The sequence below is a fragment of the Thunnus albacares genome, chromosome 5, assembly GCF_914725855.1.
Source record: "Thunnus albacares chromosome 5, fThuAlb1.1, whole genome shotgun sequence".
Classification (NCBI taxonomy): Eukaryota; Metazoa; Chordata; class Actinopteri; order Scombriformes; family Scombridae; genus Thunnus; species Thunnus albacares.
Window position 1 is genome coordinate 3,665,605 of NC_058110.1, and position 26,892 is coordinate 3,692,496.

Genomic DNA, 26,892 nt, shown 5'->3' on the forward strand with positions numbered 1-26,892 from the left:
TTTTAATCACTCTCTGGAGTCTCCTTGTTAATTTAGTCCAGATTTGACAAGTCTGAGTATAGTGGTTTTTGATCCAGACCTGGTCTAATGTGGTCTGGATGGAGAAATATCAGTGAAATTACCCTTTTTCTGTTCATACCACGTGCACGTGCCTGGTTTTTATGTACACGGGTTTTGAGCCTAATTAAACTACATATTGGTCAACAGTGCCAATTTACATGCTAATGTTCGGGCCTATACTGTATTCTCAAGCTACACCGCTAATTTGGGCGGGAAAATATGTCTACCGATGTTAGCTTATTGCAGATATATTGGTAGGCTATCTGTGTGTCAGCTGACAGGAATTTCAAAAACAGAAAAAACAAAAACTTAAAAAATTAAATTAACTTATAAACAATGTTTCTTATATTGTTTGTCCACTAAAGAGAACTGACCAGTTTACTTGTCTAGTACAAAGTGTCTTGCTCAGTCCTTCAGTACATATCTTGATCAAAATTCTATTTAAAAAAAAAAAGCATATCCACATAAAAACAATCAAATAAATGTTTATTGAATTCCTAAATTTCAGTAATTGGAATAAATGGCATCTCTTGGATTAAACTGTGTTACTGATTACAGCTGTGGTGAGCTAACTAGCAGTTGTGATGGATTTACACGCAGCACACCCAACCGTTATCACACTCCCAACACTCTCCACATGCACAGCACCGAGTCAGTGGAACTATATATGTTTTGAGTATACATACTGAACAAATTTACTTTTGGCAGACTACTCAGACATTAAGAAAGTCATAGTGTGAGCTAGGTCTAGCAGTACAATGGTGCCAACACATACACATACATACACACACACACACACACAGACATGACTGGAAAAAGGGGGAGGGGTTGGAGTGACCAAACACAGTCAGTCAGAACACTTTGAGGAAATGTCACACATTCCACACTGCCCTTATGACACACTCACTAACACATATTAATATGCAGTATTCTGTGTGCATTATATTCCCACAATACAAAATAAACTGAGCAAGATGAACAATAGGACATGAAACTAAAGTCACAAATGTGACCAAAAAACCATCTCTTCCTATAGATCTTTGGACAACATTTGCTTTACAATTGCAACATGAATTCAGCTTCAAACATCCAAAAGCTGAAAATCTTCGACCTGGAGCTCTCTCTTCTTTCCCTCCCTCCCTCCCACCTCTCCTCCCTCCCTCCCTTCTCTAACGCCAAGCAACAAGTCACACTGGAGCTACTACACTTCCTCCTCTTCCTTTCTACTCCTTCCAGTCATCCTCCCTCCCTCCGCTCTCCTTCTCTTCACCCCCTCCAATTGGAAAAAGTTCCTCCTGGTTTTTTAGCCTTAAAAGGGCAGAAGCAAACTGGATCTTGGCAGCCCTCCCATTCCCTGAGCTCTGGTTACAGACGGGGGGGGGGGGAGGAGGAGGAAGGGAGGACAGGACAGGGGAAGAGAAGGGAAGGGAGGGCAGAGGGGGGTGGAGGGCCAAGAAAGAAAAGAGGAAAAAAAAAAAAAAAAAGGCAGTGAAAAGTGCTGTGTGGGACATTTTTATAGCCTGTACTGACAACAGCACCGGCTGAGGATGGGCTGAGATATGTTTATTTGTGTGAGGAGACCAAATAGGCTGAAAGGGTTTGAATGGGTTTGAAAATGAGCTTTGAAGGGGATAGAGGAAGGCTAAGGAGAGGCAAGAACAGACAGGCTGAGACAGAGGCTGAGAAGGTGAGGGGAGGACATGGGCACCACATAAAATGATGAATGGGGAGTTTTAATAAATACCATGTGGCTTTAATCAACTGTTTGTTTCCTGGAAGCATCGGAAAACTATGATCAACCATAAGAGCAGAGTTTGGGTTTCCACGTAATTGATAGTTCTTGGCCTGGCAAAAATGATTCAGGTCTGGAAAAGTAGATCCCCTCCAGACACGTTTCTGGCATGGGAACCCAGGCGGTGTGTTTGTAGGTAAAATCTTGTAACATAATAACAGCAAGAAAAGCACGAGGCAAAAACTCAAATAACTGTCACCATACAGTGTCGTTTTATAAGTTAAATATCTTACTGAACGACTGCAGATTTTTGTGATTAAGTAGAATAAAACGTTGCTTTATGTCCGCTTGTTCGGTCTGAACATGAGGCATGGGGTGTTGGGACATATTTCCAACTCTGTGATGTAATGCAATAGCCTGAATACCACTGTGCTGAATGGGAATGTGCACTCTACTAATCCCCAGTATCCATTTGACCAGTCCCCTTTCGCCTGTGCAGACAGGAAGTTATGCTAATGATAATGAGCTGGCAGGAAGTGATCCATTTTGACCTAACTGAACATCTAAACTCTCCGTTATCTCACTCTCTGGCCAACATTCCTCTCCGTCATACACTATGAAACTCACCCTCTCAACTTTTATCTTGTTTCTGAAGACAGAAGATTAAATTTGATGTTGTATGACATCCCTGATGTTGGCGACACTCAGTAAACAAACTATTTAGACTTCCCAATAGGACTACGTAGTGTTCTCTCATTATCTGATGACTGATGCTGCTGTTGTGGGAGTTGCGTTAGCATTATTGCTGTAAGAACCCAGGAATGCTAGTTTAAACTTAAGGGGAGCAGAAACGAGCTGTAAACATGGCGTTTACATATTATCACCTTATAAAGTTGATATGGTGAACATATTGGCAAACAGTTGCCTATTCATTCAACCAGGAGTCACAGTGCAACATTCCTTTGGATTCCTGTTTCTGGCAACCTGATGAATCCAATCGATCATTCTTTTCCAAAGCACAAGATGCAACCTATAGATTGACTAATTATCTAATCATTGCAGCTTTAATCAAAAAAAAGTTGAACCGTAAAACCAAAATAATGAGCTGAAAGATGCTAAAAAGCTCAGAGTTGAGGGGAACTGCAGAGTTGGGTGATAATTCTCTGAGTTCGTAACTACAAACAACACCTTTGACATTACAAATAGTCATTGGATCCATTATTAATAATACTGATCAAAGCAGCTTTAATGACAGTTTGTTCAGAATTAGGGTTATGAATATGACCATACGTACACTGAGGCTCTAGAAATGTGTCAACCCTTCAGGGATTGTTCCATGCCATTTATACCAAGCTCTGTCTGGTTGTGTTGGTTGGTCATTGCAAGCAATGTTGGAGATAAACAGCAGGACCGCCTTACAGCAATACAATAGTCTTGCGTCAATGTGATGAGGTGGCTTGATCTGTCAAGCATTTCCTTCACTAGAGTAATCAGATACAGACAGTCTCATCTGCTTCTTTAATCCATAAACTGTTTCATTGATTTTCTGGCAGAATGTACTCTATCACATATTGGTATAGCAATATAAAATTACATATTCTGTGATTGAATATCTTATCCATCTCACCCACCACTACTCTGAATCATTCATTTGGACAGAATTTAATGAAAGACTGAACGTTTGGGCTGATATATCACTTGATATTAGCTCACTGCAGTAGGGCTGTAGTCTCCTGGTCGACTAGTTGGTCGATATGCCCTCGTCCGACCAAATTCTCATTAGTCGAATACTTGCCGTGTTACTTTCATAAGGAGAGAAGTGCTACATCAGTAGCCTTCCAGGATTAATCCATTATTTCCTGTGGCAGGAGGGACAGGGAGGGAGGGAGGGAACTTTGAACTCGCCCGACCTAATGGAGACTGCTAGGTCTAACTGTACTCAACGTTTACTGAGTGTTTACTGAATCAGTGTACTTAAAATTAAACTATATAAAAACAAGCAGTATTCTGAGCTCTGAAACACTGTGGACGTGTCTGCTGAAGGCACTGAAACCGCTGAACAGTCTCTCAGCCTCTGAACCTAACTATGTTCATGCTGAACTCCCTTAAAAAAATATACAATTTAAAATTGTTTGTAGGTGTAGGATAAGCAACATGGATGATATTTCAAAAATAAAGTAACGCTAGGAGCCACTGTTTGATTCAGCACCCATTTTGTAGGTAAATGTGGATTTATTTCAATAAAAATGTAACTAAGTAACAAGTAGTTCACAAGCGACCCATCGCCAATCATCGTTATGTTAAGTTGTCATTATTTTCAGTGAAGTTCAGTGTCGATGTTACTTGCTTCTTTGAAAAGTGCTGGTGAGGGGCTGGAACCACAGCTGCGTCTGCAGTGACTGGAGAGATAACTGGAGTGACTGGAGAGAGAGGCAGAGAGGGCAGCCACACAGGCACGTCTCCCACAGCACTGCTGCACAATCAGCGGGACATAGATATATCCTCTCGGTGGACCGGAGCTTTAACACCGACTCTACACTACCCGTCCACAGACAAGTCAGTTGGGTTTGAAATAACTCACTGAGCGCTACCGTTGACCGAAAATGGCCCCGTTCACCAGTAACAGCTAATACTATGACACCGGTGTCTATCAGCCTGGCTCCACCGGCTGGGAGAGACTGTAAACAAATGGATGAAGAAAGGAGCGCTAATGGCTAAGCTAAGGCTAACTCCTCAATGGCTATCTCTACCCAGCATTTTCCTCGCCAATGTACAGGGCATTTATATTTAAGCTTGGTGCACAGACTTTCTATCTGCCTAGAGAGTTTACATCTACTGTTGTGACTGCAGCATGCATCAGGAAACTAATGCTAAACTTACAATGAAAGTTTTGCATGCTGCTACTAGCAAACAACAGCCTACACACCCAGCCGAAGCCAAGGCGCTCTAGTTCTTATATAGTGCTGGGGTGGGGTCATGCTGGTAACGCCTCTACGTCACGGTGCGGCCTTTTTGGCACACCCATAACAAATCCAGAGCACAGGAACGGTGAAAAACATTTTAAACGGCCTAACTCCACAATTCAGCACTACATAATTCACAGTCTTTTAACGTTTTCAGCAATTATTTTCTAACATGTATAATGTGTTTCAAAAGAAATCTCTGATTTTCCTTTACACTGACTTTAACTCCATGTCTTTTTCTATGGCTCGCTTTACAACAGCATTATATCTTTTCCTCTATCCACGTTTCCACCCCTTTATCAGTAATATAGCACATATTTCAGTATTATGCAACTATGTAACAGGAGGAGACAGCCTGTTTGTTGCCACACAGGCCGTCTGTCGCAACCTGCACACTCTACTCCGAGGCAAAGACGAGAGAGCAACCAGTTACAAAGTTACACCACAGCTCTGTTTATTTCACGTCCTGCCTATGTGGCTGATGGGAAGCGTTTGGCACATTGCTGCTATCTTAACATTTCTACAACTCCACACAGGTTCAGTCAAGCACAGATAAAGGTCTATGAAGGACTTTTAAAATCCGGGCTGGGCTGCTGACAGACTGGAGCAAAGATGCTGCTGACAAGGAATGGAAATCAGTGCAAAAGAAAGCAATATTTAATTACTGCCAGTTTTCGTCTGCTCAACAGCTAGTGTGTGTTAAAGCTTTATTGTACACACACACACACAAACAGGATGCTGCCAAGTGGAATGACTGAGCTTGTTCAAACAAAGGTGTGATGAGCACAGTGGAATATGCGCACAGGTCATCTCCACACATGCACAGGAGAGCACAACAGGAAACTCCTCACTGGATGCAAGATTTAGATTAGACTGATCTAAAAAAGAACTATAATCACAGAAAACTAGATATACAGACTGATGCAAGACAGACGGAGGATGAGCCATAACTGACAGCCTGATTAGTGCTTCAGCAAGGCATCTCACCTCATTCAGCCCACTGCCTGCTAGATGGCAGCCTTGCCACTCTTTAACTTAACTAAATACATGCAAGTTCTCCTCTGGATTTATCAGTAATCATGTGTCTGCTGCTGGTGCCAGATCATGTGGGGTTTTGTCAAAACTGCAGAAAGAGAGATTACCTGTTGGTTTGAAACCTCATTACAGTGAACACTAACCTGCAGTGTGTGCTGGGAATATGAGGTGATGTGAGTGCCTCTGTGGCTGGATACTGCAGGGCAGAGCTGAGTTTGTTAACTGTTGAGACTAGACTGATCAAAACTAGAACAGAGGGTGGGCTCCACTGCAAGTATAACCCTCATCTGAGTGATGCTAGTGACACATGTGAAGGCAGTGTGATATTGATAAACAATCTCTGCACTCCAGCTTAGGGCAGAAACTATCCGTTTATTAATCAACAGAACATTTTTAGTCAACTATTTTGAAATTCAATTAATTGTTTAAAGCAATAGTAAGACATTTTGGAAAATTTGCCTTCTTGCCAAGGTAGAAGAGAAGATCGATACCACTCTCAAAGATTGTACACCAACTCTGAAGGCAGAGCCAGGACACAGTTAGCTTAGCTTAGCATGAAGACTAGAAACAGTTCGTCGTTCTCTTCCCAAAGGTAAAAAACCCCACAAAACAGCACCTCTAAAGCTCACTAATTAACATGTTATATCCTGTTTTTTAATCCATACCAAAAAGAAAGTGTAAAAACAACAAATTAAGATTTTACTGTGGGTTATATGCCAGACTATTTCCTGGCTAGGTGCAGTGACTTCCCAGAGTCTCCGCTGGTTGTCCGGCAACCTCACAGTCACAGCAATACTCCAGGAAGTCATCGCTCCTGGTCAAGAAATAGTCAAATAATGGCAAATAACCCCCAGTAAAACCACAAAGATAAACTGTGGTTTTAATGGGGTTTTTTTTATATGGATTAAACATATAAGATTACATACTTAAATAATGAGCTTTAGAGGTGCTGGTAGGTGCATTGTTTTACCTTCAGAAAGGGCTGGGTTAGCTGGTTCCCCCTGTTTTCAGTCTTTATGCTTAGCTAAGCTAACTAGCTGCTGACTTCAGCTTCATATTTAACAGAAAGATATTCGCCGGTTCCAGCTTCTCAAATGTGAGGATTTGTTGCTGTTCTCTTTTATATGATTGTAAATTTAATTTCTTTGGACTGTTGGTCAGACAAAAATGCTAATTGAAGATGTCACCTTGGGCTCTGGAAAACTGATAAACTTGTTTTAACTATTTTGTAATGTAAATGATTAATTGAAGAAAATAATCAACAGATTAGTCACTAATAGTCTAGCCCCACAGTTACTGTGGCTCTGATTGCTCTTCAACTGGAGTACATTATGCTCATTTTGAGGCCTTTGGCAGCCAGCAAGCAAAAACGTTTTGAACGGCTGGTCCACATTGGACCCACTACAGTTTGCCTACCATCCCAACAGATCAATAGAAGAGGCCATAGTACACATGTTCCACGCCACCCTATCTCACATGGGCAAGAAAGGTGGCTGAATGAGATTACTGTTCATTCACTACAGTTGAGCGTTTAACACACTAATAGTTCCCTCCAGGTTTGTCACAAAGCTCAAGGACCTGGGATTAAACACCTCACTATGCATGTGGATCCTTGACTTCCTGACGGGCAGACCCCAGGTGGTGAGGGTAGGTGGACACACCTCTTCTACCTAGCGGTGGTGGGCCTGACCACAGATAATGAAAAGGCCTATCTGAAGGAAGTAGAGGACCTGACCTGCTGGTGTCAGGACAACAACCTACTTCTGAATGTCAGCAAGACTAAGGAGCTGATCTGGACTTTGGGAAGAAACAGGGAAGGAACTACACCCCCCTTAATATCAACGGGTACCTTGGTGTCCACATCACTGAGGGCCTGACTTGGGCACTGCATACTGACTCAGTGGTAAGAAAGGCAAGACAGAGACTGTTTCACCTCAGACACTTGAGGAAATTCCAGGAATCCCCTCAAATACTGAGGAATTTCTATTCCTGCACCATCGAGAGTGCCCTGACAGGGAACATCACTGTCTGGTGCAGAAACAGCACCGAACAGGACCGCAAGGCCCTGCAAAGAGTGGTTCATTCAGCTGAACATACAACAGTCAGTTCTTTACCCTGCCTAAAGAATATTTACACCAGGTACTGCAAAAATAAGGCTAGAAGAATGATTATAAATAAGGCTAGGAGAATCATTATCCAATCCAAACCACCTGGATAATGGTCTTTTCTCCCTGCTGCGGTTGGGAAGAGGTACTGGACACACCAGGCCAACACTGAGAGGCTCAGGAAGAGCTTCTATCTTCAGGCCGTTAGGGTCCTACATGATGTCACTGCCTGACACTGCCCCCCTCCCTCCAATCATACACATACATTTATTATTATTATTTCTATTAGGGTTGACACCTTCTGGTCAGTTGGTCAATTTGTTGGTCGATATGCTCTTGTCTGAACAAATTCTCATTGGTCGGACAATCAATGGTGTTACACCTAGACCCACCCCAGGCGCTGAGTCTGGGGTTTCCAACCTCCAAAAATTTAGTGAGGAGATAGTGTGATTTTGTTTGTAGGGGTAGATAACTCTGGTACCTGTTTTTCTCTGAAACCATGGTACCACCTTATAATGCTGATATTCTCATAAAAGGTGAAAAGATTGACATAGTTATTGATTTTAAATATCTTGATGTGACACTGGATCCAAATTTGAACGTTAAGAAACATGTTAAAAAAAACGGTTAGAACCATAAAGTACAACTTGCATCACATGTTGGGGGCAGGCTTGAGAAACAGCCATAAGGCTGCATCCTTATACCAACAAACTCTAAAAATTCTGGACAAAAAGCCAATTAATTTTCATCACTGTAGGGTACTGGAGAAATGCAACTTACTGAGCAACGAGAATTTAAGATTATTCTCAAATTTGTGCCTAGTTTATACAATTTTAAATGGTTTAGCCTCTCCTCCACTACATGACTTTGTGTATACTCGCTCAGTAAGTTCTACTAGATCCTCCAGAATATCCTCTATACAAGATTGTACCATACCATTTCGTCACACTGCTTTTGGGCAATCAGCTTTCTTTGTGAAAGCCACAACTCAGTGGAATGCCCTACCTGATGATATGAAGAGCTGCAGTTCCATCAGTACGTTCAAAACCAAATTTTTAAAAAATCTACTAAAAACTACTCAGCTCTGTAACCTAGGGCTGCTTGATTAATCGAATTTTATTTTCAATTATGATTTTGGCTTCCAACGATTATGAAAACAAGATAATCAAGATAAATCGATTATTCTGCCACATTCTGTTACGCAATGATGCTCTGGTTTTGTCTTGTGTTATAAATCCAGCGCATCATGTGTTGGAGTCCTGTGTGTTTTTTGCTTTTTACTGTTTGTTATTGTGCTGTTATATGTTTTAATTGTGACCTGCCTAAGGGACTGCCGATGAAAATTAGCTATAAGCCAACTCTGGTGCAGTACATCAAATGGTAACATTTATGTTTAACACTGTACACGGTCCCAATAAATACAATACAACAACATGGTGGGTGGCGGTAATGCACCTTAATGCTGGTTGCCCCCTGCCATAAAGAAGAAGAAGAAGACGGAGAAGAAGCAGGAGAAGAAGAAGGAGAAGAAGGAGAAAGCGCTGCACGCCCAACAGCAGGCCCAGGAGACAGCTTCTGACCAGGGTGAGTCTGAGACGGAGACAAGAGCAGGAGAACTGCCCGGAGGAAAGGAGGCCTTGCCCAGGCTTGTCAGGCTCCAAGATAACGTTATCGTCTGCCTTCTACTTAGAAGTGGTGAGTTTAAAGCTCACCACAACTCAATACGATATAGTCTCTGGCCTTTGTTGGATATCTAATGTTGCTGACACAAGATATCACCTGCTAACGGCGTAGTGTAGTAACCATGCTATGTCGCTCCGCCCCCCGCCCCCCTCGACCAATCGATTGGTTGAAGACTAGGTTGAACTTCAGTCCATCAAGATTTTCTTTGTTCGATTACAGTTCTGATTCCTTTTCTATTTAAACTCTTTTTAATGCACAAGTTGAAGGAACTGGCAGGATTACATTTCACTGTGATTGTACCTGTGATTACATGTGACAAATGAACTTAATTGATTGACTGATTACTGGCTTCTCTTGAGTAATCACCATTACACTGGGCACTGTTGCATATCACTACTTGTCCATTTTTAGTAAGGAAGCAAAAGATAAGTCAAAAGAGAAATGAAAGAGGTTTGGACATAAAAATTCAACAAAAAAACTGAAGTCATTTGTTAGAAAAATGACTTCGGGTACAAAAAAATATATAGTTTTGGAGTTAAAAGTAAACTGGTTAAAAGAAAAGAGAAAGAAAGAGGGAGAAACTTCATGCATCATGCTGAATAGTGATGGCAGTTTGGTAATTTGTGGGTTGCTGGCTGGGTGTGTCCATTTTCTGCAATGAAAGGAGGAAGTAAAAGACGAGAGCAGGCTCCTCTCTCATCTTCAGATTAAATGAGTCAAAAGGAGCAGCTAGGATGAGGGTGAGTCAGCTGGGGTCACAGACAGGCACACAGACAGAACTAAGTAGGATGGCTCATCACTGCCTGGTACCGTGCCCTGAATACCAGCAGTGCACTGTTTAATTAAACACACAATCAGCTGGCATCAATATCAGAAAATAAAAGAAGACAGATGACACACTGCATGTGAAAATGGGGCTCTTAAAAGTACCCATATGCATAGAAGATGGTATCTTATATCTTCAACCACAACAAAAAAGGGAAGATGCTCCACCTCTTCCTCTCTGGCACAGATGAAGTTAGTGGTGCAGTCATGTTTGACATGAAACTGTGCAGTCACCTCACCTGTCCGCTGCAGCGGGAAGCAGTTAACATGAATGTGGAAACCAAAAAATGAGCCAGACGTTCTTCCAGGGATGACAGGGACTCATTCATGTCTGATTCACAGATTCAAGTCACAAACCTTTTCCCTTTCTTCCAACCACAGACTCTCTGTTGATAAAGATTTTGTCTCAGAGAAGAAGAGTATTGTTGTCTGTCTTTCTAGGAGTGTGTGGGGGGGGGGAGGGAGGGGGGGTGAAATATCATTGAATTTTTATGCAACATCACCTACGAAGTCTCATTCACTGCAGTGATCTCCTGTTGTGTACGGGGAAAGATGTCATAATGCCACATGAAGGCTACATTCTACTAGCACTGTATCACAGCTCAGCAGAAAATGACTTTAATTCACTTGTAGTCTGATAAACAACTGCAAAATCACCAGTGTTGTGAGCAGGCAAGCAGCTGCATGTAGGCAAAGCCCATTAAAGCCAGTTTAATGCCACGGAGCGTGAGCCAAGTCCTGTCTAATGCTGTGGAGACCCAACCCCAGCCCACAGCAGGACATGAGCACAGACAATAGCCCTGTGTCTCTTTCTGTGTGTGTGTGTGTGTGTGTGTGTGTAGGATCAACTCTCCTGTCCTACTAGGCCTGAATTACACCCCGGCCAGCAAAATTTGGCTTGAACCGGCCCAGCCCAGCCCGGTTCAGGCAGCAGGGGAACACAGAAAGCAGCACAGTCAAACACCCTCCTCCCAAAACAATCCACCTCGAAAATCTGGATCGCTGGAGATAAATGCGTTGTGCCCTTGGACGCTGGGGGAAACGCCTGCTTTCTCTCTGCAAACACACTCAGTAATGTTACCAACACTGGCAACTTTCCTGTATGCTTATCTAACACCTGTTCACAGAAGAAAAACGTGAACTCAAGAGTGTTTTCAGAAGTATTTCTTTACAACATGACAGTTTTTTTTTTCTACTGGGCATCAACATGCTCAACTTTATTCTGTCAGGGACCCTGCAGACAGCTACATCCACGTTTACATGCACTGTCCTATTAATGATCAGCATTTATATGACAGTGTTGAATTCAGCTGCTGCCTGGCGCTACTCAAGCTGAATATTTCAATAAAATCAACATATAACTTCACGCACGACAAAGTAGAAGAAAGGAGAAGCCAGCTGGAACAAGGTGGAGACAGTGTAAGACGCACAAACTGGCACTCATTCATTACACTCAGCATGGTTTTGTGGTGTGCACAGACTTATCTGACCCACCTATGGACACCAGCTTGATGTTCTCCTTGTCCAGGAACTCCAGCGCCACCGACACGTTCTCCAGCTGCATCTGGCGGAAGGTGGGCCTCTGGTTGTACTTTCTGAACATCTTCTTCTGGGACAGGACCTCTAGAAGCCCGATGAGCCGCAGCCCGTCGCTGAGGTCCGTCTGCAAGTTGCCGATTCGCTTGTTGACGCATTTCAGGTGCTCGTTACACCAGCGGGTGAAGGTGTTCTGCTGGATTTTCTTCCACGGCGCATCCTCGGCCAGGTCCTTCTCCGTGGCGGGCATTTCTGCGTCCTTGTCCGTGGAGAGAGCGTTGGGAGCGGGCGCGGCGCTCTGGTGGAGCCGGGGGTGGGAACCACTCATTTTTATGGTCTCGGCTGTCTCTCGGTTCGCTGACTTTTTTTGGGTGGAGTCTGCTCAACTGCGTGGCCGCTCCCTCTCTCTCTCACTCAACTCCTTTTGCTTGACTGTGTTTGAGAGAAAAGAAAAAGAAAGAAAGGAGAGAGTGACTTATAGCCTGGAGATAGAGATTTCGCAAAGAAAGTAGGCGGTTATGGCACTGGAAGGGAGAAAAGGGAGTCATTTTGGATGAAACTACACAAGTGATAGGCTGTGCTCGCACAACGAGGCAGCTCCAGGCAATGATTAACTTTTTCATGTCCAGGACTCCAAAACCCAACAATAAACTGACCCACATTTTATACAGCTGTGTTTTTATCTAAATAGATGTGAGTTTTTAAGATTTATTTAAGACGGTGGGGGAGAAACAACAGTGGAAAAAGTACAGTCAGCACAATCCTCAAAACATTCTCATATTTTCCAATTACTAACATGACTGTTACTGTCCAGTCCCTTCTGTCGTCTGTATTCTGATATTGGGCAGTAATGTCAGCCATTTGAAATGGAGAAAATGGATTTTAACCTATTGCAGTGTCATTAAAGGCCCACTCAATTTTAGAAAAGAACAGTATCCCTTCATTTGTACTTTAAAAGGACCTTAATGTTTGCAGGTGCAAACTCAACTCAATTTAATGGATTATTTGCATGCTTTAAAGGGTTTTTTTAAGGTGAACCGCCTCACCAAAACCATGAAACTCATCTCTAAATTTTCAACTTGATTAAAAAATAAAGGTATAAATTCAGGGTTGATTTTCAGTCCATTTCAAGGTTTTATACCTCTCGTTCACACACACATTGTCGTAGGTCACTTTCGGGGACGTTACGTTGACTTTTCCTTTTGCTTTTCCTTTACCATAACCTCTAACCCTAACCTTAACCTAACCCTAACTTTAACCTTAACCAAAAATAGGGCTTTTGTCCCCAATTGGACAAGCCATCCCCAGTCAACTGGTCTTTAGTCTGTCATGACAGTCATGACAGACCCCTGCTTCTACCCAGTCTAGTGCTTTGGACAGAGTTCATGGGTCCCAGGTGGCAGTGAAATAAATATTTGAGATATCCAGAGGGATAAAAGCATCAGTGACTCCGCATGCGGCCATTGAGTTGTGTTTGTTTGTGTCTGCTGGCCTGTATGCATGCATCCTCCTCTGGGCAGTTGTCCACACTCTGCTTATTTGTGTACTATGTGTGCATAAATTTTCACGGCCTAAATTTCTGTCTTCATTTGTGTGCATGTCTGTCTGTGTCGCATCACTGTGCTGTGTGTGCAGCCTTATCTTTAAAGAGGTTACAATGTGGATCAGCCACTATCAGACACTTGAGTGTCTAGACATCTGCCTTATCCACGTCCTCTGTTTGTCCGCACTGCACTGACCAAACAGCTGCATGAGATCACACACTAAGTATGCACTATATGACCTGTTAATTACCGCTACTCATAACAGAGTTTTACAGCAGCAGTTAAGACAGACACTCAACATGTATCAGTGGTAATGGCGGGCAGGTTAATTTAACATTTTTCTTCATTTTCACTAAAAGCTCATTGAGAGTTTTGCATTTCATCATTTGTATTGAAGAATACATCTCTCAGCAAATTCCTCTTCAGTATGTATTAGAGACAAATTTTGATTATTTTAAAGATTTTTTTCCCTCTGGTTTGTCGGACTGAATCACGAGAGAAGGGAGATTAAAAAGGAACAAGATGACAAATATTACAATCCAGATGCCTTGCACATGCTCCCACTGTTGTTTCTGTCCTGTTCTGAGACAACAGAAACATATTGTAATATTTAAAGGGGCACTCCACTGCCAATGTTATGCATAAAGGTCAGTTTACTCATGAGAGAGCACTGCTCTGTCTTAGAAAACAGTGTTCTGTGAGGAAGCATTCCTGAGTTGGGGTTGAGACTTCAAAGATCTGACAGAAAAGCTGCGTTATCAACTGGGTGCATGGACTTTTCAAGATTAGAGCATTTAAATGTTAAAGATGCTGTTGAGCTGCATCATGGGAATTGTAGGATCCAGAATTTTTTTAAGCTTGACTTATAATAGAGAGTAAAAGTTGGGATACCTTGCACTCTCCTGCGTTGATTTTGACCATTCTTTTAAAAAATCCGTCTCTCGCAAGTTCCTCAACTTTATGAAAGTAATTCATAAATTCAAATAAGACAAACTTATTTGATTTCATTTGATCTCAACACACTCAAGTTGAAGGGTTGAAGTCTCTGTATGAGTAACAAAACAGCAGTGGCTGTAAAGACAGGGAGAGATGTGACTCTGCAGCTTTTTTGACTAAATATGGAGCTCAGTGCCAGGAACCACAGTGTGGCCAGCAGCCATCAAGAATGCTTCGCTTTTGTCTGTGTGTGTGTCTGTGTGTGTGCATGTGTGTGTGTGTGTGTGTGTGTGTGGTCAAAGGAGAATCTGAAGAATGCCCCTCACCCCCATAACAACCCTGGAGCCCCCAGCCTTAATAACACCCCAATAAAAGAGCCCTATTAATGTAGCACACACACACACACACACACACACACACACACACACACACACACACACACACACACACACACATATCCTGGCCCCAGCATGATTTTACATTTTTCACTGGGCCATTTAAAACAATAGAACAATAGGATTAGATAGTTTTAAGCAACTCAGCTGGTCCCTGTAGGTGCATAACTTACTCCATTTACCAAACTTCATTACATATAAACTTGTCACAACAATTTACAGACCTTGGCCATAATTAAAATTTAAAACATATGATGGCAGTGGATTTGAAATGTGGCAGAGCAGGAAACAAGGCAGATTAACAGCAGTTCCTGTAACACAGAGAATTTACTGAAGAGGAGAAGGAAGGCACAGAAAGCAAAAAGCTTGAAGTAAATGGACATACTACAGTAGAATTTTTAGACGGGGCATCCAGGTGTTCGATTCATACTGCGGAGCACAATAAAGTAAGAGAGAGCCGAGTAAACTGGTGAAATATTCTCTGCCAGTAGGGTATTGTTTCATTGGAATTTGCCAAATAAACAGGAGACAAAACAAGGGGTGGAGACAGAAAGAGCTGACCAAGACACATTAAAATGTCTCAGTATCTGATGGCCAAATTGATATCTCTGGCTTGTCTTTTGTCTCCCTCTAGTGATCATTCACTATACTACAACTTTCTCTTTTTTTCCCCACTACTTCTCTGTTCACTGATCTGGAAATCCTTTTAAACTCTTGTCATGACCTCCTGACCCCTCTCTGTATGTAATCTGGACTCATTCCGGACAGCAGAGCCACTTTCTATTTCTCTTAAACACTTATTTTGTTCTTTAATAATCTGCAGCGACATGTTTTCATATATCTTTATCAAACAACAGCTGATGTGTGGAGGTTCACATGTTAATTGGGCATCCTGGTGGGCTTGTGATTAAGACACATTCAATATAACTCCAATGTTCCCTGTTACATGTCATATTCCCTCCTTTCCCCTAAATTTCCTGTCCGTACCTCCACCACAAAAGCATGTAAAAGTGTAAAAACATCAGAAAACACAATTACAGTAAGAAAACATAAAATGAGAGAAATAAACATTTGTGCTGGAAAAGTACATTTACTCAACTACTGTACTTAAGTGCAATTTTAAAATAGTAAAATAATACATGTATTTTACATGAGCATTTTTATTTTACACTCCACTCCACTACATCCCAGAGGGAAATATTGTAGTTTTTACTCACTATATTAATTGACAGCTATAGTTACTTTTCAGATTATGGTTTTACATGCAAAACATTTGATCAGTTTATAAAATTTGATGCAGTGCTTTACTATTAAACTTCCTAGTAGTGTATAAAGTGCCTAAAATCGACTGCAGCTAGAGAAATTACAACAATACCTAATAATATTCTATAATACAATATGTTGTTTATAATATAACTGTAAAAGGAGTATCTCTGGCTACTTTAAGTACATTTTGCTGATGATACTTCTGTACTTTTAAATATAGGTAAAAAAAAAATAATAATAAAATGAACGGCTTTTACTTGTAACAGAGTATTTTTACACTGTAGTATTGCTACTTTTATTTACTTCCATAACATTGGATTTAAAAGCAGAGCTCTTCAGGCAGGCTACTAGAAAGCCTTTGGGATCTGACTACAAAGCTGTCATTGACCTCAGGTTATGAACGGGTTATGAACACCTGGGCTCAAAAGGTCACTAATGTAAGCTGGAGCTAGACCATAAAGTTAAAAAAAGTAACAAACAAACAAAAACTATGCCAGTACTGAAAGAGCTTAGCTTCTGGGAAAGCCCAATACCATGGGTGAGCTTAGGCAGTGAGTAACAGACCTGGATCCTGCACATTAGGCTTTTAGCCAAAGCTTACATCAGCAGCATAAGCTTCATATCCTGGATCAACAGAATTACAAGAGACCCAGAGGGTGGAGAACACAGTTTAGGGCTTTAATGTCCCTTCAATATTTCTTTGTCAGGTGGAATGAAGTGATAAGAACATAAAAACAGAGAAAGCATATTTTAAAGAGCAAATACAGTGAGGAGAGAGGTTTGGCTGCTATGTGACAATATAACCTGTAAGAATATATGACTATATTATATATGAGAATAAATATGATTGTGAGGAATCTGTGGTGTATATTAGATATTAAAGTAGACAAAATTAGATTAGTTAATTGTTAAAATGAATGCAAACTGAACTGCCTCTCCTCTCCAGTGATAGTATTATTACAGTACCACCCGCCATGCCAACCGCTTCTCGTCATCACTAACCACACCCAATGCTGAGCAGAGCAGAACAGAGTGAAGGAAGTTAGATGAACGCTGCATGCAACACCATTAACCACGTGTGCACACACACACGCAGAGTGGTGTCAGGAGAGAGAAAGAGCAAGTCAAATGCAGAGATTAGAGCGAAGTTAGGGCTTTCCCCTTTTCTGCAGGCAGCGTAAGTGTGTGTGCACGCATGGCTTTTGGTGGTACTTGATGGGTGAAAGTAGGCCAAGCAGTGTCAAATAAGGACAGGTTTGGTCTGAGTATTTACACACTGTCTATGCCAGCACCCAGCTTCATTTTCACCTCATGGCCTTCATCACCTCTTTATTATCAAGCTCTTATAAAACCAAGACTGTAAGAAGTTTTGGGTTACAGAATCAGTTGGGCTACAGTAAACATGTAAAGTCTGCAACCTGAAAACACACATTTCTCTCAACTGCCTTTTAGATGAGGGATGTAATGTTATGTAATGTTATGACCTCAATGTGAAATCACCTCTCAGAAAATGTTGGAAAACACTGCTCTGCTGCAGGTTAAATTAACATTCACTTAATAAAAGAAGAGGCACATTCCACAGCTTCAAGCTCCTCACCAAAGAAGTCAAAAAGAGAGAAGAAACACTGATGATGATGATGATGACGATGATGATGATGATGATGATGACGAAGATGATGATGATGATGATGATGATGACGATGATGATGATGATGTGACAGATATAATCACTACTTCCATTTGAGACAGTTTTACTGGGGACATTCCTGTTGTAAACATGTTCATAACAGTAACTCATCTTATTAGATTTACCTGATGGAACGACTCTTCCAGTCATATGAAAACCAACTGTCCCATTTCAGAACATTATGCACAAGCCCTCAGAACTAGAGACTCTTCAAGTTACTCTAAAAAATTACGTTTTTAACTCAGTAATGTATCATAAGGGTATAAAGGTATAAAAACTGTATTATTGTTCTATAGATTAAGTGAAAACAAGAAACATTAGAAAATGTGTATTAGAACAGCATGGTTCCTTGTACCCTATGTAATTATTCGGTATTTTTCTATTTAATTTTATGAACCTCTTTCTTTATTTTCTGATCTCTCATTATGTATGGAACCTGAGGAAGCAGTTGCTTCTGGTAGTGAAACAGAGAGGGGCATCACATTGTCTTCACTTTGCCTTTGCGTAAGAAACACAATATATTTGTATACGGCTACATGTTTTCCTATTCCCTACTTCCACCCTATTCCGGCCTGCACTTCACTATCATGCATGATAAATGTATACATTTTGATTTAAGAAATATTTCATCCTATAAGGACCAAGAAAGTGTGTTTCTATGTGTTACCGAGACAGAGCTGCCTCTCACACCTGACAGTGGGTGACTGCTGAACCACTCCATCAGGTTCCTTTCACCCCTGAAGACTTTAAAATGTAACTGTGTCCATTATTATGAGGTTAACAGCAAAAACACTGACCAGGGTCATCATTACATCAAACCACATCTCTATCATTAAACATGCTTATCGTTCTAACAAGTGCCTGATTGGACCACATATCCTTGAGGCAAAAAAAAAAAAAAAAAAAAAAAAAAAAAAGACATTCAAACACATGTTATTTTTCTAACTAACTCTAAGATAACAACTTATCTTGATTTCAATGTTTCTGACACTGTGCCTTATGTGGCTCTGCTCTCTAAAAGGGTGTCTCTAGCCCAAAATGAAAAACTTAATACCCACATCAACTCCTGGTTTGTTTAATCACAAACATGCCTTCACATAGCTGATTACAACATGTAAAAAAATAAAATCTTTACATAATGACAGGATGTGTGGGTCAAAAAGACCTCTGCTCCCCCTCTATATTAAGGGTTAACAATGAAAGCAACATAAGCCGGTGGCATCTTTTTTATGAGTGACGAACTGCAGTTAAATATGTTTAAACGTCCTGGCTCGCGTGTGAGTACGCGCGGTGTGCACGCGCCGCACACCTCGTTTCGCGGTGTGAGACCCGCTCCCGGCTGCGGAGGGCGCAAGTGGCTTCCACTCAGCCCCCCGGTAAAAAAGCAGTGTCCGTGTATTACCTTATTTGGTGTGGAGCCCCTAATTGTAGCTAGGCCAACACCGAAGAGATGCTTCAGTCCACTGCTGCTGCATGCACGCGGAAGAGCGTGCGCGATAGCTCATAAACAAACTATGCAGGAATGAAGTGAGACGGATGGATGATCCCCAGACTGACATCTACTGCTGTGATGTTCTGACCACAGCGGTGTCAAAAATGTTTCACTATATGCGCCGAAATAGCCTATCTGTGACGGCACCAAATAATCTGACTGTGTAAACCGGCGTCAAAGTTTCAAAGTTTCACTCTTAAAAAAGTTAGCGGTGCGTGAGGCGTGGCGCTCACACGCTCACAGAGATGTCACACATGATCATACATGATAGAAAACCTCATGACACCCATTCATAGCGTGTAACCTGGACTGCAATCAAACTGACGCAACTTTTTTTTATATATACAAGGCTTTATGAAGATTTCAGTCAAGAGCAATCATGTGAAAGAAAATGTCCTACAGTGAAATCACAAGCAAGTATGCATATCTCTCTCACTCATGTCAACAAGTCTACAGCGGGACAAAACTTACATGTGTGTTGTAGGCTGTGATCTTGGGGTGTGTGTGTGTCCGGTGTCTCTCCGGTCCGCTCAGTCAGTGCGCGCAGCAGCAGCCTGCAGTTACTTCGTTCACAGAGGGTGTGTATGTATGTCTGCTGCACTGAGGTCCCGGACCTCCCTCCCCACGCGTAGTCCCGGTGGGGGGAAATGGGTGTATTGGTTGTACTGGTGGCGCAAAGGAAAGAAAGAGATAGTCCCTCCGCTTTTTTGCTCTTTTCTACCTCTGCTTCTCCTCGATCTCTCTCTCTCTCCCTGTCCTCTACCGTGAGAGCCTTAATTGGTAAAGGGGTAAAGCATCAGAGGTGCTGGGGGTGTAACTCTCTCTTTTTCGGCTCTGTGCCTCTTTTTTTTTTTTTTTACATGAGTGACGTCATGACCGCGCCTTCAGGATTTTAAAGGTATGATGTCACCAGCCCGTGCAGTGCCCCTATCTCTCCCATCTTGCTTTTATTTTTCCCGAAATGCGTGTGCGTGTGTGTGTGTGTGTGTGTGTGTGTGTGTGTGTGTGTGTGTGTGTGTGTGTGTGTGTGTTTGTGACAGAGAAAGGTAACTCCCCACATCTCTTTGCACCCTCTGTCCTCTTTTTTCCTGTTATCTGTTATTGTTCAGACAGGCCGGTGAATATGGCGAGCTGTGTTTCTCTCTGTCAAACCCTGGTCCAACTGACTCAATATGGGGGTGGGAGGTGTGTGTGTGTGTGTGGTTGTGCGTATGTGAGATTGTGTGTGTGTGTGTATGTGTGTTGAGTGCTCTCCAGCTGAGTATTGGCTCAGGAAGCAAGAATGTTCGGCCTCTGCTGTGCCCTCTACTTACAGTTCATCAGTCTGGTGGGAGGATGGAGGGAGTAGAGGAGGAGGAAGAAGAGAGGAAGGGAGTTGGTGGGGGAGGTGTAGGGGTTGGGGAGGTTAAAGTGAGAGTGGAGGAGAATACAGAGAGATTACAGATAGGAGGAAACATAAACAAAATCTGTATAATATCCCTTTAACTCCTAAGCTTCAACAATGACTCTCTCCCACGCTGCTGTGGGTTTATTGAAACCTAATAACCTTGGTTATTGGTGTCCTGTGATTTGGAATTATTTGACATTTGGAAAAATGTATTCTTTGCAATCTTTCTTTAGTATCTTTCAAAAGCATTGTACACAAATACCATATAGTAATGCAGGACAAAGACAGGAGACAGAGGGAGAAGGGAAGGCAGAGAAGTGGAGGAGGTTGGGAGACAGAGAGAGAAAAAGATGGTGGGAAGGCTCAACAGACAGGAGAAAGAAGTGTGTGTGTGTGTGTGTGTGTGTGTGTGTTTGTGGGTGGGTGGGTGTTTGTGTGTGTGTGTGTGTGTGAATGGGTTTGTATTAATTAGACCCAGATGTTTGATGTTGTAGTTGTGAGCTCGTCCAGTTGGTCAGTGACATCATCTGTGTGCGGCTTTGTTGAAGTTACATCACCAGAGACTTTGCCGGGGTAAACACATGCGTGCGCGCATGCACACACACACACACGTTTTTATGTAAATAAGTGGAAGACAGATAAAGCAGGACAAATAAATATTATAATGTTGTGAGCTCCATACACACCTGTGCTCTGTGCTGTGCAGCAGCCACTTCTTTAGTGAGGTCCTATCTTCATTGTTGCGCTGAGATATTGTGCACTGAATTCACATTCTTTGTTTGTTATATGATAAATAATATTAGAGAAAAGGGGCCGGTGATGCTATTGGCTTTTATTGCAGGGGGTGCCAGAGAGTTTAGAGACACAAGATATTTTGGTGGATATTTTTGGTGGAGATTGATAGCTGATATTCAAAAGTTGAAAAAGTGATAAAGAGAGAGAGAAAGGGTTTCAGATAGAATATAGTATGTGACTAAATTCTGGAAAAAACAAAGAGCAACGATGGAGATTTCCTCTCACAGCATCTTTTATGATTAAAGAGACTATCTCCTCCAGATTTAAATGGTACCACTGGACTATCAACATGAAGTATGAAAATAGCTTATTGAGTTGTAAAGCAAAACATAAATCAAACTGGTTCCAGATAGAGGCTGAAGTTGGAAGTGGGTTAACTCCTTAATCTGGGCGAGTTGGCCTAAAATCACCTAACAGAAACTCCTGACTTACTCCTTATCCTTTAATTACTAATAACAAAATACTATGGAAAATGTTTGGTAATAATAATAATAATAATAATAATAATAATAATAATAATAACAATAATAATAATAATAGTAATAATAATAATAATTCTATTATTATCATCATGATAACAAGCCTCCTCTTTAACACACACACTCGCTCGCTCACTCACTCACTCACCCATCCACACACACACCACTATTCTTATTATTATCATTATTATTATTCTCATATCTTATATCACTCTCATATACTACTACTTACTCATTTGCACTCCAACCATTGTCAGTTTCACTACATGTGTATTTATGTCCTTATTTTACTTTTTTCATTGTATATGTTTATTTATTTATTTTTGGATGTGAATTTTGTATTATTGTTGTTACCTTATTTTCATTTTTTGTTTTTTTCAGCATAATTAGCAGCATAATTAGTCATACTATTATTATTACTTTTGTTTATTAATATTATTATTATAACAATCAAAAAAAAAATATATAATGATTATTATTATTATTATAGCCTACTGTTCACTGCCACCTTTACTGTCATTTTTGTTACTTTCATATTTACTTATATGCATTCCGACCACTTTCAATTTCACTACTCCAACCAACATCAACATGTGTATTTATGCGTTTATTTATTTTATTTCATACGTATACTTATTGATTTATTTGTTTATTTTATTTTATTATTATATTGTATTTATTTATCGGGACAGTGTACAGTTTTTAACATAAATGATGCATTGTACCAGAATTAGCTCAAAGCTAATTAACATCTGCAGTCCCCCAAAATCAAAACATACAACAGCATACAACAATAAAACATACAACCATAGATGAAATTTAGATTCAGTGGTTACAGAGCTGAGTGGTTTTTAGTAGATTTTTTCATTTGGTTTTGAATGTACTGATTGAACTGCAGCTCTTCATATCATCAGGTAGGACATTCCACTGAGTTGTGGCTTTCACAGAGAAAGCTGACTGCCCAAATGCAGTGCAACAAAATGGTATGGTACAATCTTGCATAGAGGATATTCTGGAGGATCTAATAGAACTTATTGAGCGAGTGTACACAAAGTCGTGGAGTAATGTAGTGGAGGAGGGGCCAAACCATTTAAAATTTTATAAACTAGGCACAAATTTGAGAATAATCTCAAATTCTCAAAGCTCAGTAAATTGTATTTCTCCAGTACCCTACAGTAATGGAAATGCATTGGCTTTTTGTCCAGAGTTTTTAGAGTTTGTTGTATAAGGACTCAAGAGGTTTTATGGCTGTTTCTCCAGCCTGCCCCCAACATGTGATGCAATAAGACATACAGGAAAGAATAATAGCATCCATAAATATCTTGGCTGCGTCCAAAGAGAGACAATTTCTAATATGTCTAAAATTGCCACGTTGTACTTTATGGTTTTAACCGTTTTTTCTAACATGTTTCTTAAAGTTCAAATTTGGAACCAGTGTCACACCAAGATATTTGAAATCAGTAACTATGTCAATGTTTTCACCTTTTATGAGAATATCAGCATTAGGAGGTTGTACCATAGTTTTAGAGAAAAACTTACCTTTTGTCTTGTTTACATTTAGACTCAAACATGATTGATCAATGCAGTCGTTAGCTTAGCAGCAGCTAACTCCTCTGCATGTGTGTACACACCAGTGTCATCTGCATACATTTGTAGTTCTACATCATGACACTGTTGAGGGAGATCATTAATATATGGGCTAAATAATAGGGACCTAACTCTGACCCTTGTGGAACACCCATTGTGCACTTCATGTTACTGGACAGTGTGTCACAAACTTTAACACATTGTATCCTATTGGATAAATATGAAGACATCCATGCCAGTGCTTTAGATGAGAAATTTAGAGAGTTTCGATATTAAAACATCATGATTGACTGTGTCAAATTCCCTACGCAGATCTAAAAATACAGCACCAACTACTCCTCCTTTGTTAAGTCTTGATTTAATTTTCTCTATTAAGTGCAAGGCAGCAGTTTTGGTGGAATGATTTGCTCTAAAGCCAAACTGCATGATGTAGACCAAAATTGCTTGTATTAAGAAATGCTGTCAGTTGTTTAATGACAACTTTCTCAGCAACCTTTTAGAGTACTGGCAGTATACTTATTGGTCTGTAGTTACTGGCTTCAAGGCGGTCTCCAGATTTTAAACTAGGCGTGACGATGGCACATTTCCAGTCATCAGTGTTTAAAAGACAAGTTAATTACACAAGCAATAGGGGGAGTTAAAATATCTTTGCCTGATTTGACAAACATGGTGTCAAATTGGAAAGTGTCTCTACTTTTGGAGCTTTTTAAGGAGCTGATGATTTTGTTTACTTGTAACTCATTAGTCTCTAGCAGCTTGAAAACCTGACCTGTAGCATCTATAGGAACAATATCCAGTTTCCTTTTTGTATTTTTTTTCCCTAACTCACATACAGACTTAAGAAAAAAATTATTAAAGACTTCAATTAACTTTCCTTGTACTTTGAGTTTAAAATCTCCTAAAAATATTGGGTCCATCCTTGTGAGATTATCAATGTTTTTCTAGATCAATTTACTGTTGCCTTTTGCCTCATTCAAAATATTGAGATAAAAATGAGATTTAGCTTCTCTTAGCTCTTGGATAACTTTGTTCCTTAAACCTTTATAAATCAGCATGTCAGTGTCTCTTTTAGTTTTAATTGCCTTCCTTAGTGCAGCATCTCTAGATTTCATTAGTTTCCACAAATTTTCATTAAACCACGGTCAATTGTTTTTGTTTTTAGATTTTATCTGTATCATCACATTAAATCTTTCCCTCACAGAGTTGATTCTGTGAGTAAAAGTATCACAGCCGTAGTCCAGATCATCAGAGGACAGTACATCATCCCAGTTCAAGCTCATTGATACATTCTTCTTGCTTAGCTCTGGGTATGCATTGAAGGATCATTGTCTTAGTTGCTGTGGTCTTAAGTCTACTTTTAGTCAGTTTTCTCGCACATAGGGTTAGGTTATGATCTGATAAGCCAGTAATTAAATTATAACTTTTAGTTATTCTTTCTGGTTTGTTAGTAAATATCAGATCGATTTGTGCAGCATTTTGCAATCCTAGTTGGGCCTTTTACTAGTTGTTCTAGTTGGAATTTCTCTGTGATCATTTTTAGTTTTTTCCTCTTAGTTTTATCCTCCCAGTTCACATTAAAATCACCCATAAGTAATAATTCTTTGTTGAGATTGCACTCTTTCAAGACTTCTGTGAGTTGATCCTAGAAAGTGTCATCTGCAGAAGGGGGCCTATAGATACCTATGATGTTAAAAGACATTTGCTGGGATAACATTATTTTTATCCTAACATAATCTAACGTGTTACCTGCATTATTAACCACACGTTCACGTTTGATGTTGTCTCACATAAAAAAACACCCCTCCTCCTCTTCCATCAGGTCTGTTTCTTCTGAAACATTGGTATCCAGGCACTGTGAACACACTCACAGGAGTTCTTTGTTTCAACCATGTTTCAGTCAGACAGAGAAAGTCCAGATTTGAGTTGGACACAAGATGAGTTAGCTGATTGCTCTTTGCAGTAATGCTTCTGATGTTAAAATGTCCACCGAATAGCCACTTCGGTTTAAGCTTCGGGTCCCATAAGACTTTTGCATGATTGACATGATTGACAGTTTGGAAGATTTTGAATAACCTCTGCCTCCTCACCGCAGGGTTTCGACACACAGTGGTGTCAGCAGCAGGTTTTATGAGAGAGACACTGGACCTATCAAGGTTTCCACAGCCTAGCAGCAAAAAGTTATTCATTGAGACATCGTGCCTCGTGTTAACAAAGTTTAGTCCATTAAGGGAGAAGCCTGGCTCAGAAAGTTGCTGGTCATTCATCACTGGTACTAGAGGAGTCCCAGACACACTTGGGCACAAATCACCATCAAAGTTCTGCAGCGCTCCAGGGGTCACTGGTTCAGGATTTAGCAGAACATCTCTGGAGAGCAGGATCAGCATGAGGAGGAGACCTGCTATTCTCCGAAATGGGGTGGCAGATGACTGGTCCACTGGATCGGTGATTCGCTCTGGTACCTGGGCTTGTCCGTGCCACAGGATGGAGGAATAGATTGCAAAATATCCCAGTAAGTTATGGTGAAAACTCACTGTAGGAGCGTCAACTGGCCATGAGCCAGCATTTGTCCCAAGCCCAATCACTTGGTGTCCCAGCTGTTTTCCATCAGTGTTGATTGCTCTGGCCAGACAGACACATACAGGCACTACAGCAGTGAGTACCAACAGTAGTCCCAAAAGCACTTAAACACAGCCCAGGTGTTTTTGCTGATGAAAAACTGCATTGAACTTGACGCAGTTTTTGACAGGCATGCTTTGTGGCACGATAAATGGCCTTGGAGGACAGTCCTATGTAGCAATCCCATCCAGGATCCCAGTGGCCACAGGGTAGAAGCTCCTCTTAAGCCCCTCAGCACCGGCCTGGTGCACCTGGAACCTCCTCTCAACCTCAGTGGGGGAGAAAAGGAACCCCAGAAGATCCATGTGGCCAGGACTGTTTCCTTTGATGTTGAGATGGATGTACAGATGGTCTTGCTTGATGCTGTATCTCCTTTGGAATATTGGTAACAGCAGGTTAATTTTTTATTATTTTTTTATTTGTGCTTATAACCACTCTCCCCGATTGTTCCTCTACACTTCCATACACACCCACACCTACCTGTACAACAGACTGCCCTACATGTTCCCTAATACACACATTGAATATCATAAGTACTAACATTTGATTTTTTTCTTTTCTGCTGTTATTGCTGTACATCTTCAATGCATGTTTTGTCTTGTCGCGCGAATTCTGTCATGTCATCCATTGTAATAACGTTCTGTCTTGTCTTGTATCACTTGTTTTGTCTCATCTGACTAAATAAAAAAATTTTAAAAGGGGGAAAAAAAGAACAAGTTTGATCAATATGAGTTCACACAGTGAATAGTGGCAGAGACAGAATCTGTTT

General features: G+C 40.9%; 1 protein-coding gene across 4 annotated transcripts in view; it reads right to left on the reverse strand.

The window, feature by feature from the left end:
• The window catches only part of flna (filamin A, alpha (actin binding protein 280)), a 61,055-nt gene extending 40,920 nt beyond the window's left edge, over window positions 1-20,135 (reverse strand). For 3 of the 4 annotated variants that reach the window (XM_044352902.1, XM_044352900.1, XM_044352901.1), the window contains exons 1-2: window positions 19,731-20,134; window positions 11,898-12,371 (exon numbers count right to left, since the gene is read on the reverse strand). In XM_044352902.1, coding sequence (XP_044208837.1) covers window positions 11,898-12,267 — 370 coding nt within the window. In that variant the 5' untranslated portion in view covers window positions 12,268-12,371; window positions 19,731-20,134. Of the gene's footprint in view, window positions 1-11,897; window positions 12,372-19,730 lie in introns of all 4 variants that reach the window. The other variant, XM_044352899.1, reaches the window with a different exon arrangement.
• Window positions 20,136-26,892: the final 6,757 nt, after the last annotated feature.